This window comes from Mauremys reevesii, linkage group 7, assembly GCF_016161935.1.
Source record: "Mauremys reevesii isolate NIE-2019 linkage group 7, ASM1616193v1, whole genome shotgun sequence".
Lineage (NCBI taxonomy): Eukaryota > Metazoa > Chordata > Testudines > Geoemydidae > Mauremys > Mauremys reevesii.
In genome coordinates this window covers 47,767,858-47,782,933 of record NC_052629.1, presented here as the reverse complement: position 1 = coordinate 47,782,933, position 15,076 = coordinate 47,767,858, and the positions used below count along the sequence as shown (strand labels likewise).

Sequence of the window (15,076 nt, the reverse complement as noted above, 5' to 3'; positions counted from 1 at the left end):
AGCAGCTTCATTGAAGTCAGTGAGTAAGGCTGGGAGGATTTCGATCACCAAAATAGATATGTGGGGGTAAAATGCAGGGAAGAAGAATTGTCAACACAAGCAGAACATTGTTTGGGCACTTATTTTAACTGGGTAACTTTTCTTGTAACATAGGGACTACACAAATTTACTCCTTTATTTATCCACTGAAGTACAACAATCAGCTTAATTTTTGTTAATTAAAAGGGAAACTGGTTGAAAGCATGCATTAACAGCCCCAAACATTAAAATCCTTACCAAAGTTATTAAAACCACCCAAGACAATTAAAATGAAAAAAAAACATTTCCAAAGAGAAGTTAGATTTTATGTGATTTGTTTACTTTGGCATCACTCTCAGCTTGGACAAAGAAAAAGGAGTAGTCAGTTCCACTTTTATTTACAATCAAGTTTTATTCTATTTTCTATTGATGCCACAGTGTGTGGATTTTAAACATTGTAGGTGAAATTTTATTTAAGAAAAATAAGGGGAAAAATCTTTCCACTTTAAGAATAATCGATAGAAGCTTTTCTATTGGCTCTAGCATTAGAGGCTAGTTTAGAACTTCTATTATGGAGCATTCTTCAAAGTGCATCATAAAATTTAGCTGGGTAAATAATATACAGATTACATATACTGAGATTCAGTGGCAAAGACCACAGGATACAAAGTTAAGTGATGTCACTGACTCAAAGATGAAATCCTTATTTTCTGGTGCTGTGGATGTATCAAAAGTTAGAGATAAATTATTAATAAAAACCAAAACTATATTAAATATGGATCTGAAATCCTCATCTGCCTTATGGTTTGGAATGACTCAACCATATTAAATATTAACCCAAACTATCCACACTGGCTATGTGTGGCACTAATAATTGCAAAATAACTGACATACTATGGTTGAAGGAAGGATTTTGCACCTCCAAAAGAGGCAAAACAGCTTATTTTCCCCCGCTCAGGCTGTTGGACAGGAGAGAATGGAACATAAATCTGAAAAATTTGATAGATGGAAATTATGAACATTTCTTTCAGATTGAGATCCAGCTACCATTACCCACATACATGTCACCTCTTCACTGGATGACTGCAAGGCATGCTACATGAGGGAACACATTAACATTTTCTCTTTCTTTCCAATCCCTCAGTCTGAAATATCCCAATTTGTTGATCAGGGCATGCTGAAAGGCCCATCTACTTCCCCAGACTTTGGGGGGGGGGGGGAGCATGCTAAGAACTATATGCGGATTAGACAGGTTGCTGTTTAGGTTTGATTTCATCGTGTTAGTTACTTTCTGGTTTTTAGGTGAGGGCTACTGATTTATTTTTTAAAGTTACTGTACTTTTAATTGTGTCAGAGGCAACTAGAGCTCTGGATAGGAGCTTTTCAAATACTGGCTATGAAATGAGAAAAATAATTTTTAAGAGCAAAATGGGCATGTCGTAGCCTGTCTTTCTGACCCTAACCACAATCATGGACACACAAGATGTTGCTATGGACAAAGAATATACTTACTGAATATTTAAAATACAAAATCCACTAATTTACATGGTTATTATATCAGTGTGCATAGTGACACAAGCACAGTATTCTTTCTGGAGAACAATTTGCTCTTTCTAGAATGTAAAGAAGTTTTTCCTTCTACAATCAAACAGGTCTCCCAGCTATAAAATATTGTTATAGCGCCAGATGGTGCTGTTACACAGTCTTACAAGTTGTTCTCAGCATGCAAGCCTTGTTCAGTCTTAGGGCAGATCTACAGTTCAAGCTGGGAGTGTAATTTCCAGTTCAGGGAGACATACTCATGCTAGCCCTCATTCAGCTAGTGCGATAAAAATAGAGTGTGCCTGCAGCAGTGTGAGGGCTAGCCAGCCACCTCAAGTAGGTACCTAGAGTCTCAGACTGGCACACACTCAGGGCACCTAGCTCCTCTTGTTGTTTGTGCTGCCACTTCTAGCTGCATTTTTAGCTTGCTACCTGCTTCAAGTGCAGGACTACCCTTAAAAGAAACACTGTACTGTTAGTTCTGTGACGCGCATTATTTCAGGGGGAGCTACTGCAAGTATAAGAGCTTCCTCTCTGCATTAATCTAACTAGAGTCCATCCCCGAGGCAGAGTTGCCTCTGTAAAACTGGGCATTATTTTTGGGACTCAGATTTTTTCAAGATGCATTTGCTTGCATGCCGCCATTTGTGACCACCTCTGTTCATGAACTGGCATAACAAGTTGTACTAAAAATATACCTGGACTTCCTGTCACTGATTTCTCTTCCAAAGGGAAAGCAACTTGCAAGGCCCAGACATCTGCTATGGCTTGGCACAGAGGCAACAATATCCCCACTTGAGGCAAAATTTCAAGAAAACAGAGACATTCAATAACTTGTCATTAGACACACTGCATGGAGACTTGGTGAAAGGGCTAAAACTGTACATGACTCTCAACTGCAGGGTCTGGCCCTGTAGGCCAGACCTTTCCCAATGTTTGTAGATGCTTTGATTTGGGTTGATTTCTGCCTAAAAGACTGGCTGAATTTTGAAATGTACCTGTTGTAGAAATTAAAAGAAAAACATGTTGAAGTAGTTTTGCTCCATCACTTCAGAATTTAATTTATGGTCTCAAGACATTTTGGGGGGAAGTAAATGAAAGTGGTACATGCAAGACTTGTTCACCAGGTGATTTAGCCCCAAGCAAGGGGGTTTTGTATTGCTCTCTAGTCACCTGCCAGCCAACCAAAAAGAAATATTGATGGGTTTAGAAGGGAGTCCTTTCAAGCAGAGGGCAGAGCTGTGATGCAGGCAGTAAAACAAGGAGGATTTGCCTGAGAAAAAGTCCTGCCTCTGTGGTACTCACTGATCTGGAAATCAATACTGACACACCACAGGTGAGAAAAAAAGAGAAAAAAAGTCTGGCACTACTGTCCTGTTATCTTCTTTCCTTTTAGAAGGACAAGCCAAAAATTCCAATTGTTTTTAGATGGCTAATAAAGAGATCCAAAAGCCAAATTTGACAGAAAAATGTTATGGGTAGATGACCTAAATCAGAAATATTTCAGTTTAGCACAAAGTTATTGTAGCCACAGCAAATGTTTTTTTAGAATACATTTGACAAAAAGTTCAGGTAATTTCCCTCCTTTTATTTTTTTAATTTAATTATTTGTTTTTAATTTCCCTACTTCTGGGCTTTCCCTGCAAGCAGAAACAGAAACACCAGATTACAGTGAGGGAGGATGTTCAGAATCTAGTTTTGTGAAACAGAGAATTCTGAGTAATTTCAGACAAACATTCACATTCCTTAGAATTTATCTAAACTACTGAACCCTTTGAAGTTCATTCATCATCATCAATAGTTTTCCTTCCATTCTCTGGATAATTTTTGTGCCATATATAAAAACATTACCACAAACTTCCGCCTCAGCTTTACCACATCCTTTGAAACCTGCATCTCAGCTGCAATTCTTCTGGCTGAGGTGGTACTGGAGGAGAATTATCCACGTAACACTTAACCATCTGAAAGGGACTATTCTTAATTCAAATTAAGTCTTTCCCTCAGCCTGGATTGAGCACACTAGCTCTACAAGACTCCCAAGCCTTGTCAGTTCGTTCAGGCACTGAAAGACTGAATCCAAGAATTAAACCCAAGATCTCCTTTGTGGCAGCATAAAACACCACTGCTATCAACTCAACTATATAAAAGAAATTTTTATTCAGTTATAAGACATCTTTCATGCATGCATCTCACAGAGCTGAAAAAAAATGCAGATACATATAAGCAAGGCAGAGTTTTAAGTGGATTCAGAGTTTAGTAAATGCAATAGCAGCCTTCGTATGAGATGGAAAGGAATAAGTGACAAGTAAGAATAAGTAATGACCAGAAGATGAATGACCTGTGTGCACAGAGACAACAGATGGAAGGCCTGATGAACTAAAATGCAAGGAGTGCCCTGACATGTGAAGAACTAAAGGTTTCCAGGTAAGGCAGGGCAAGACCATGCAGTGCCTTACACGTGAGCAGGAGAATCAATTAATTCTATACTTTACCGATAGCAGTGAAGCTTCTTAAGTACAGGTGTTTATGTGCGAAACTGTCAAAATACCCTGAAATATATTCAGATTTTGCGGTGAGTAGCATGCAGACCTATTTCTAAAAATTCTGTAACTTAAGGTTTAGTACAAAAACACCACCAGAAAAGAGTATCAACTATCTTTTTAAAAATTATAATGATCACATATTTCAAGACTACGTTTAAAAAGCGGAAAAAGCTTTTTTGCTCATTCCTTACCAACTATGAACACCACTTCAGAAATTACATGTTTTAAGCCTTTTCAATGTTTCTTCTGATGTACTCATGGTGCATATAGAGAGAACCAGAGATGACTGAGGTATCATAAAAATATCTCATTTCCCACTGTAAAAGTCTGGAGATCTATTCTCCCTGCAGGACAAATAACCAACCAGATACAGCACTAATGGCAACTGGAAAGTTGTCTGGAACAAAATATCAAGGCAAAGCTATTTTTTAAAGTTTAAATAGACTGCGTACGTAGTCATGGTATATGGTTAATTTTACTTCTGACTCTAAGAATTAGGTTTACTCATTATTACATCTTAGTCATTTACATAAGGACGAGATCATCTTAGCACCAAACACAGGGCACAGAAATGAACCAATTCATCTGCAAACTGCTTTAACTTTTCTCTTGGGCTGAATTCTACAGCCCTGAATTGAGTAAAACTCCCACTGAAGTCAGTGGGCATTTTGCACAATTCAGCTCCACAGAACTTGGCTCAATCGGTCTTTCTTTTTAAGGAACACAGAGCTTGTGTGTTTTGTTCCTAATTCACAAACAGAGATGCTGTGCTAAATATAATTCCATATAGTATGGGTGCTTTGACACTAAAGAATATTTACAGGTTCTGTACACCATGCAGAAAGAAAAATTGGGCCTTCTGTTTCCACACAGAAAGAAAAGATGAGGAACCAAGAACAAACGGCAATCAGGAAGACAGTGGTTTCAGCTCTTGCTGCAACATACCATCTGACCAACTTAGAGCAAACTCCAAAACTCAGGATGTGGTGGTAAGAGTCTGGTAAGTAATCAGATAATGTTTGTTTAAATGTGTATTGTAACTGGATGGCCTGTTCACTTTAAACTGTAATGGGGCATAAAGCCTGGGACGGCTAGCCCTGTTCCATGACACATCCCCTTTAAGGAAACAAGTGTTGGAAAGAGCAACAGACAACCCTGGAAATGGAGCCAGGTGTTGGTCTGGGAACTACTTCCTGAACATGATAAAAACCAGCAGCTGGAGAACTCCCAAAAGAAGACAGGGCAGACAGCCTGGAGAATGAGCACTTTCAGACTAATTTTGTTACCATTTGCAAGCAGTTGATTCATGGATAGAGACAATATTTCAAAAAAGTTTCTCTCTAGATTTAATAGACTTTAATCAAATGCACAGGAGGAAGAGTAACAGAAAGACTCAGCAATAAATACACCAAAAAAAAACCCCAAGTCCACAAGCAGTGATCCCCAATAAACAAAATATTCATTTTTCAAGAGATGAAGAAGAGATTAAATGTCAAATCATTTGAAGCAACAGTATTAAGAAAGGGAAAAGAACATTTTAAGATAGGGTCTGAAATGATGAGGAAAGTCAGGGAAGCAAAGAGAAATGGGAGTTCCAAACATCTGAGAATACAACAGAGTAAAGCATGATTGTTGTAAATGGTAACAGAGTAACGAATCACACAGCTAGTCACAGGAAGCTAGGAAGATTGTGAGAAGACAAAGGGGCCAGGATGTTAGAGATTAAAGGGAATAATGACTGGTTTAGGCACAATCACTAAATGTAAGAGTGTGATTTTTACAGAGGTATATAGGAAGCCAGTAAAAATGAAATTGGGGAAGACCTGAAAAGCAAAGCAAAGCAAAATTAGATGAATTTAGTGGTAAGAAACCCTCGTGTGACTGTATCACAGAACTTTATCTTTCTTCATTAATGAAAAATCTGATTATTGTTGGCAATAGCCCAGACAGCTTTATGAATTATTTATGATAGCTGAAGCCATGACATTTCAAATGGTACACCGGTATCAAACAGCAATGGACAAGGGCACTCAGACTGAGGTGGATAGTTGTGTCTATATATATTTCTACTACCCTACATACCTATGATGAAATCTAGTCCCAGAATCTTGGAGTCTTAGATGTCTAGTTGGTTCAACAGATCCTAATACTGCATCTTATCAATTCAGAAATACTTGTGGTGGCCAAAGTCATCTCTGATGTCCCTTCTCTGGTTTAGCATATTCAAAAGATTTATTTCCTCTGTCATAAATGAAAGTTTTTAGAATAAACTGCCTTTAAGAGAGAGCAAGAATGGAGGAGAATTATGTAATAGCATAAACAAAGAAGGGTGTGTGTGTGTGTGTGTGTGTATGTATATAAACATTTTCACTGCAGTCAAAGAAGCCCTGCACTATTGCAACAGAGCCTCTCTATTCTAGCTATGTTATACAGACATCAAGATAAGCCACATCATACCCTACTGATATTCATTTGGCACCAGGTCTTTTAAGAGGAGGAAGAATTGCTGATCCCTAATAGCAATTCCATAACAGATATTGGGGACAAGAGATTAAATAGATCTGAAAGTAGTTTATATCCCCAGTAGCAGGCCCGTTGCCAAACAAGCAAAAGAGTATCTGCCTGTGTGAAGCATTTACTGCTGTGGAGACGGTCCCCAATTCCTCTAAAAAGACATATTTATACCCATATGCAGTGTACTCGTAGCCATGTTGGTCCCAGGATATTAGAGAGACAAGGTCTGTGAAGTAATATCTTTTATTGTGCCAACTTCTGTTGGTGAGAGAGACAAGCTTTAAGAGCTCTGTGTGGCACAAAACCTTCTCTTTCTCTCACCAACAGAAGTTGGTTCAATAAAAGATATTACCTCACCCACCTTGTCTCTCACATTTATACTTGATCAGAAGGAGAATCTGTACTGATGCAGAAATAAATATAGCTGGTCTGAGGTGCAGGAAGAGGCCTTAGCTCAGAGAATCTGAGAAATCTTTATGCAACATCCTGCATTCTGAGAAGTTTTAAGACATTTTAAAACATACAGTAGAGTTTTAAGCAAAGTATCGATTTGTGCATCTGTCTTTCTTCCCCCATGAAAGGTGAGGGTATCCCTCTTCCACCTTCCTCTGGGGGGATAAGGAGCCAGAAGGAAGGATGTGAGCCAGAGCTTCCTTCAAAGGAGGTGAAAGATATGAACTCCCAGCTGGGTCACCCACTCTTCTCATGTGCTACTGCTCTGTTTACAGCTGGGAAGGCAGAGGGCCCCAGAAGCAACTCAGCCAGTCACCAGGTCTTGCTTACCTCACCAGCCAAGGTGGAGGGGATGCTGTAAGAGAGTAGTACGTATTAAAACAAGGAAATTGAGAGGCTGTTGAGTCCTCCATCTCCTAGAAGCAGAGGCAATGGAGCTGCTCTCCCTTTGACTTTAAGAATGGATGGGATATAATAGAGCAGGGGTAGGCAACCTATGGCACATGTGCCGAAGGCAGCACGCGAGCTGATTTTCAGTGGCACTCACACTGCCCGGATCCTGGCCACTGGTTCGGGGGGTTCTGCATTTTAATTTAATTTTAAATGAAGTTTCTTAAACATTTTAAAAACCTTATTTACTTTACATACAACAATCATTTAGTTCTGTATTATAGACTTATAGAAAGAAATGAAATAGAAAAGAAATAATTGGAGATATACCAATCTCCTAGAACTGGAAGGGACCTTGAAAGGTCATCAAGTCCAGCCCCCTGCCTTCACTAGCAGGACCAATTTTTGCCCCAGATCCCTAAGTGGCCCCCTCAAGGATTGAACTCACAACCCTGGGTTTAGCAGGCCAATGCTCAAACCACTGAACTATCCCTCCCCTCTTCTAAAAACATTAAAATGTATTACTGGCACGCAAAACCTTAAATTAGAGTGAATAAATGAAGACTCGGCACACCACTTCTGAAAGATTGCCGACCCCTGTAATAGAGGGCACTGATCAAACTAAAACACATTGAACCAACACTTTGTGAAGGTGTTGAAGTGGTTATGGCAGGAACCTTGGCTGACTGCATGGGAGTGAAAAATTGTGGGTCCCTCAGAGCTAAAGAGATTGGCAAAAATAAGAGAAATGTTGGTGACGAATTCATCTGCCAAGGAATGCAGACTGACAATACCAAGGAGATATGTTTCTGTGGATTCAATGATGTTGAACTTAGTGGTAAAGGGAATCTTAATCACCTAAGAGTTGAGTGAATGTGCTCCTATGACTGACTACATACCAGACTTAGAAGACTGATGAAATCAGGTCACAGAACAGGCAATATTGTCAACATATGTTTAAAAAGGCCCTGTCAGCAGCCTTGTAATGACCCATCCACATGTTCATAAATAAGAGGTGTGGGAAAAGCTGATTTCCAACCATATGGTTTGAACAGATTTTGTTTGGTCTAGAACTTATACTTAAGTTTCATTAAATAAATTATCATGGTTGAACTAGTTTATAGACCACATATTCATATGAAAGTAAGTATCTGACACATGGAATTAACTCCTTGCAGATGTGCATGCACACACGCGCTTTAGTGTTGTTTACATCAAATAACTGCAAGAAATTAATTGAATTTTAGTCAAATATGTTTCTCTCTCACTTAAAAAAAATATCTGGCAAACCAATTCTTTTTCCATTTTCACTTCCAGCACTAGGAGATCTTGATATTCTTATTTAAAACTAGACTAGATAAAATGCTATAGAGTTGTGAATGATGCCAAATTAAAAATAGTGTAAATTACTTTAATGTTATGCCTACATAAAATGAGTTGGGTATGTTTTAGGGACATTTGTACATGGTGGCAGCTTGAGCTTTAGCCATTTCTCCCATCTAGGCTGCAATCTTAGGTGACTGTACAGTACTGAGACAGAATCGTTGTTGGATGAAAAGGTGACATAGATCTGGATATCAGAGTACTACTTATACCTCAGACTATACCATTTTACCATTTCTTCACTGGATTTTGCATAAAACTGAATCCTTCAGGACAATTTGAATTGACGAGTATTCATCACCACAAACTGGAACCTACTTGAAATGAAAGAACAGAACCACTCCAGAGCAAAACCACCTATCCGGAGTTAAGAAAAAATGAACATTCTAGAAATCTTTCCAACCAAGTTTTGTTCTCAGTCTTTTTTTCTTAATCTTTCTGTCAGTTTCCCTTTCCCCCTCCCAATGTCCTGTATGATTTTGATCTGTAATTAAACAACTTGCAGTAAAATACAGGCTAGGATTGATACTCTGCCCCCACCACCTTTTTAAAAAAAAAAAATCAAAGCATCAATTGTTCCATCTTGTTACTCATCTCAATGAAAAATGAAGAAGCAGGAAGAAATCCTACCCAAGATAAATCCTATCACCTGTTCATCATGTCACCTGCAACATAAACCTATTTATATATAATTCTGCAAAATTAATGGAGCAGTCTTCCCCAAAGAGAGGCAGATACACTGGTAACTTACTAGCTCTTGTTATGCCACAGTTAGGACAATTAAAGGTCTTGGCTGACAGACTCAGACCTCTCCATGCACCATGAGCATAACAGGATCTACTTTGCATAAAACAACAACAATTTTGAAGGGTATTTGAAGGGACATCTCATTAAACAATCTTCCAGGCAGAGAAGACTGGACACCTGTAGGTTTAGCCTTGAGTGTTCTGGCACTAGCCAGCTTTTCACTGTTCTGCAAGATTTGACTTAATTATGAGAACACACTTCAAAGTACAGAAGATAATTTGAAAACAAATTCTGTAAATGTATATGAGCAATAAACCCACCTGCAATTTATAAAGGCTCCTAGTTGTAAAAAAATGTTAAAAGAAACATTATAAATATGTTAACACTGTATTAAATCATTTTAGAACAGAATAGAATTGAACAGGGTAACCAGAGCCTGCTAGTATAAAATTTGACCAATGAAATTCCATTAATAAAATGGATTCCAAATGGTTTCCTCAAGATACACTAGCTTTGCTACTACATACAAATGCATTAAGAGACTTGGCAGAAGGAAAGCTACTGCCAGCATAATTGGTTTCTAAGGCCTTGTCTACACTAGAGGGAAAAGTCAATATAAGCTACGCAATTTGAGTTACGTGAATAGCGTAACTCAAGTCGACGTAGCTTAGATCTACTTACCACAGGTCCATATTATGCGATGTCCACGGGAAACGCTCTCTCATCTACTCCCCTTACTCTTCTTGATCCGGTGGAGTACAGGAGTCGACGGGAGAGCTATCTGTGGTTGATTTAGTGGGTCTTTACCAGACCTGCTAAACCAACCGTTAATGCATTGATCACCACGCATCGATCCCCCGGTAAGTGTAGACAAGCCCTAAAACAGTTTCTTTCTGAGCTAAACTCTTTTTAGCAAACCTTGTTCCTATGTGTCTCACATGACGGACCCAATCCTGCAAACATATGTGACAATCACTTTACTCATGTAACTAGTCCCACTGAACTCAAGGTACTGAAGTCCCTTTATGTGTGAAAGATTAGAAGTTAAGTATGCGGTTTTCCCATGCTCCCATTCACTGAGTAAATGTTGGATCAGAGTTCAGAAAATGCCTGATTTTGTTCTCCTAGTCTCTATTAATCTGTTCAGTGACAGAGTGTCTGCTACAGAATATCACGTTGGTACTTCAGGGAGGAAGAGTAAGAAGAAATGCAAGGTACAACCACATTTACAAAGTCAGGCTTCACAAAGTTTTAAATATTAAAATAAAAATTGTTTACACCTGAAACCTTCATAAACACTTGAATGAGTTTGGAAACTAAGGTCAGTTTTCTCTTAAATCAATAACTTTTTCCATACATAAAACGTGCACCTTATGTAATCAAGCCATGCTGTACTTTAGGTCCTGATTCAGCAGAGCACTTAAACACATGTTTAAGTACTTTGTTGAAATGGGAACTCAATTGTCTTTCAAAAAATCACCCTACTGGCCAAAGGACAACGTCTCTGCAATAGAAAGCACTTTTTACTACATAGCTCTTCATAAAACAATCCTTTAAGATGACACAGGATATAAAGAAGGATTTACACACATAAAACTATAAACTTGCCTATGGAGTTTTACAATGTGAACATTTCAAGAGATGTTACCATTACTGGATTCAGCTGATAGACCATCTTGTTATGGCGAGCTTTAGAGAGAGACAGAGACCAGAGTAGGCTAACTCCCTCTGAAGTTACTCATTTTATCTAGCACTGATTCACACAACTCTGGCTTCTCTATACTTCAGGTGCATTGAAAATGGAGCCACAAAGAAAGAACTATTTACAGACATTAAGTGCAAAACTGGGCAGATACTATACATATAACATTTTTAACTGGAGAAAAGAGGTCTGTTGAAAAATATCAGCTGAAATAAGATAGGAGCAGATGTGACAGGAAACGAAAAAAGTTTCAGAAGGAAAAGAAATACTGACATTTCGTGTACAAAATAAGACCTTATTTGTGTGTCAGTCATAAAAAAGAGTTTGACATTCATTTTTAATTTTATGTGCCTGAATTTCAGGTAGCTGATTCACATTATGATATACTGAATTTCCTGCTGCTCAGCAGCACTTCTGTTTGCATTGAGAAGGGCCAGATCCACCTCCCTCTGAATTAAATGGAAAGACTCTCCCTGACATTAGAATTAGGCCATATTTTTCACTTTGATAAAAGCCTATTGCTAAATTCTCAACATTTACAAGATTAATATGTCAATGAAAACTCTGTGTAGACTTTGGTATTCATGTAAGAGAACCTTTCCCTTCCCTTTTGTTTTAATTAAGAAAACAGGAAAAGAGACTTTTATCTTTTAGTAATTTGGGATTTAGATCAGGTCCTACGAGAAAGACCCACCCAACTCAGCAGATCACCCTCTTATTATAGGTGTGTGTGTGTGTGTGTGTGTGTGTGTATTTTGCAACACAGGAGATTATGTTTTCCCAACACATCTGTTTGTTAGCTCAGTAATATGTGAATTGATTACCCTTCATGATGTTTACTCAAGCTAGGAAAAAACTGGTGTTCATTTTTATAAAACCACAGCCTCATTTTTGTGAATGCTCTTTATAGTCTGAAATATTACAATATCTGTGAGCAGGGCTTAACATTTTCTTCAAATAAATGTAGAATGTAAAACTGTGTATGTGTATCTTTTTAATCCTTACAGTTGATATCCTCCTTATAATAGGCAGAAATATGAATATCTTTGATTGTTATAAGACCTCATGTTTCAAAATTCAGAGCCGCAAATTTCTCTCTGCTAAATATTACTGCAGCTATTTAAAAGCTAAACTTGGCTCATTTTACCTTCCATAAGCAAAACGTCTGTCTTTGTGATGGTCGCCAAAAGTATCCCAGAGTCTGAGAGAAACGCTCACTTCATCAACAACATCCCGGGAGCGTTCAAGTACCTAAAACAGAATAGACATTATATTTTCCTCTCTCAATTAAAAATCTCACTACAGACAAAATTGCTACTCTCCTTGTAAAAAAGAAATGATGCCATGCCACACCAAATTAGCACAGTGTTAAATTTTATAATATGTAAGCACAATATGAGTATTTTAAATATGTTCTTGTCACAAAATATTCAGAATGTAATTGTGGGGCTTAGAGAAAAAGTGGATGCCTTGCATGTTAGATGGTAGCTGCCTTAGGGTTTTTGTAAATACATTTTATTTTTGAGTTGCCCATTACCACATCTTGACCATTAAAGAGCTGATCAATAACAATACAAACTTATTGTGTGCACTACACATTTAATAAACTGGAAAATCCTTACCTCTTGGCAGACACGGTACTGATCAATTGCCCAGACGGTCGGTACGTGAGTTGCCAGCAGCTGATACCGTGTCAAAGTGGTATTGCATGCCCTTGCACAAATTAAGCGAGTCTTCCCCACTGCATTATCACCAACCACCACACATTTTATGGTTTCAACGTTGGGTCTTTCGTAGTCCATGTCAGTGTCCATTTATCAAAAACTGCAACACAACAGTTACATTTGTTTTCTAATATCACAGAAGTTGTGTTATTTACAATCAGATCCTTCCACTTGCTAAAGACAAGAATGAAGACTTAAGACAAAGCTTATGCAAGTTGTACTAAAGTTGATGAACAGTTCCTTTATATCCCACACACCAGTTACTGAAACAGTTTTGACCTTGAATGGTTTATTCCAGTTAGCATGTTATTATCTCCTTGGTTTTCTGTAAACACAAACCTGCTTGCTGTAAATAAATATTTGTGAAGCTAGGTCTGCCTGCAAAAACTTATGTCTCACTAACTACTTTTTATGTTGAGAAGCGGAGAAGACTAGACATCAGTGGGTTTAACATTAGGAATTCTGGCATAAACCTGTTTTTGTACTACACATTTTGCCTCGTATTTTGTCCTTTCGAGTTTTGGATTATGAGAGTCAACCTAAAAAGACAAGTTCTAACTATATTCTTAAGTACATAAAGCATGGTGAAAACTGAATCACCCAGATATATACACAATATAAATTACAAATATCTTACTTGAAAGATAACAGAAGAGCTCTGATTTTCTGCACCCCATAATTTATACTGATCTAATTCAACTCAGTGATTACTGTATCATGCATATATCATATACCCTCTGTTTTTATAAGATATGTTTGTACAGTCAACAATTTTTCTGTTATGAAAGTAAACAACTACAAAAACATTTTAGAACGTTTGCAAACCAGATTAGAGCCTATATTAAAATCAAGCAGTCTAACTAGAACTTGAACATACAACTGTTTTCTCATTAGCAAAATCTTTTTGTAAGATACTGGAATTGTTTTGCTAAAAAGCAGAAATATGGTTTGTTTTTTAAAAACACTGTCCTTGTGGAAAGTTGAAAATAGATAGATTTCCTTAATAAACATTTGTACGTGTGGTAAATCAGCGAGTGGGTGGGAATATGGGGAAGGGTTGGGAGACACAGAAGGGGGAGATCTTTTAAAAAAAATGAATTCCAATAAGTCCCTTGGAAAATCTGCCATTTTCCCTCTGAGAGAAATGAAGGATCATCGTTCAGAATATCTGATTTTGCTCTCCTAATCTCTAGTAATCTTCTCACTGACACAGTGTCTGCTGCTGAATATCAATAAGGAAGGAGAATAAGAGAAAATACAAGGCACAACCATATTTAGTAGGGGTTGCCTAACAGATTTAAACAAACAAATAAACAAAAGAAAGACCTACATGCAGATTTCATTAATTGCCAAAATACAGGTAATCTTTTATAGAGATTTTTTTTTCCTTACAAGAAAGCATTTAAAATTAAGGAATAGATATAATTAAGATAGTGAATGATTCTGCTTTACATGTTCTTTATTCTAAACCACAGTTCATTCATCCAACATAACTAAAGAATACACATTAAATCATCATGCCAATTTAAAAAAATAAATGCTGTTTTGCTGTTCTTTCTTTGCAGTCTCAAATCCATTATTTTCTATGACTCTTAAGAATAAGTACAACTTTTCAGTAACTATTGGACTGTGACTAATTTTAATTGTGCTTTTTCATTACTTCAGCTGATATGACCTACAGCAACAAAAGTCAGTGTTGGGACTAAATATTACCCAACCCCTTGAGATTTTGGATGTGCGTGTGTGTGTGTGCGTGTGTGTGTGAGAGAGAGAGAGCTAAAGGGATCTTCTGAAGTACAGACATTTATTACCAAAGTAGAGTGAAGCTGTGTCATTCTTCTGTCACACTGATCTGCTGATGTAGCTATTACACTTTGGAAGACATTTAGTATAGGATAACTTGTCAAAATATTTTGATACTGCACCACCATATAGTTGGTTTTCTCACAGTGAGAACACAATTTAGGCTCTAATCTCACACCTGAATGTGCACAGGCAGAGGTGGATTAAACTTTTGTGGGTCCCTGGGCAAGAGCAAGTGGAGAACCCTCCCCACCCCT

At 37.7% G+C, this 15,076-nt stretch overlaps 1 protein-coding gene across 5 annotated transcripts in view; it reads right to left on the bottom strand.

Annotated features, from left to right (window-relative positions):
* The window catches only part of RHOBTB1 (Rho related BTB domain containing 1), a 76,815-nt gene that overhangs the window by 30,886 nt on the left and 30,853 nt on the right, over window positions 1–15,076 (bottom strand). For 4 of the 5 annotated variants that reach the window (XM_039482652.1, XM_039482650.1, XM_039482649.1 and 1 more), the window contains 2 exons: window positions 12,915–13,116; window positions 12,440–12,543 (listed from right to left, as the gene is read on the bottom strand). In XM_039482652.1, the coding sequence (XP_039338586.1) occupies window positions 12,440–12,543; window positions 12,915–13,106 (296 nt within the window). In that variant the 5' untranslated portion in view covers window positions 13,107–13,116. Of the gene's footprint in view, window positions 1–4,052; window positions 4,110–12,439; window positions 12,544–12,914; window positions 13,117–15,076 lie in introns of those variants that run through there. The other variant, XM_039482653.1, reaches the window with a different exon arrangement.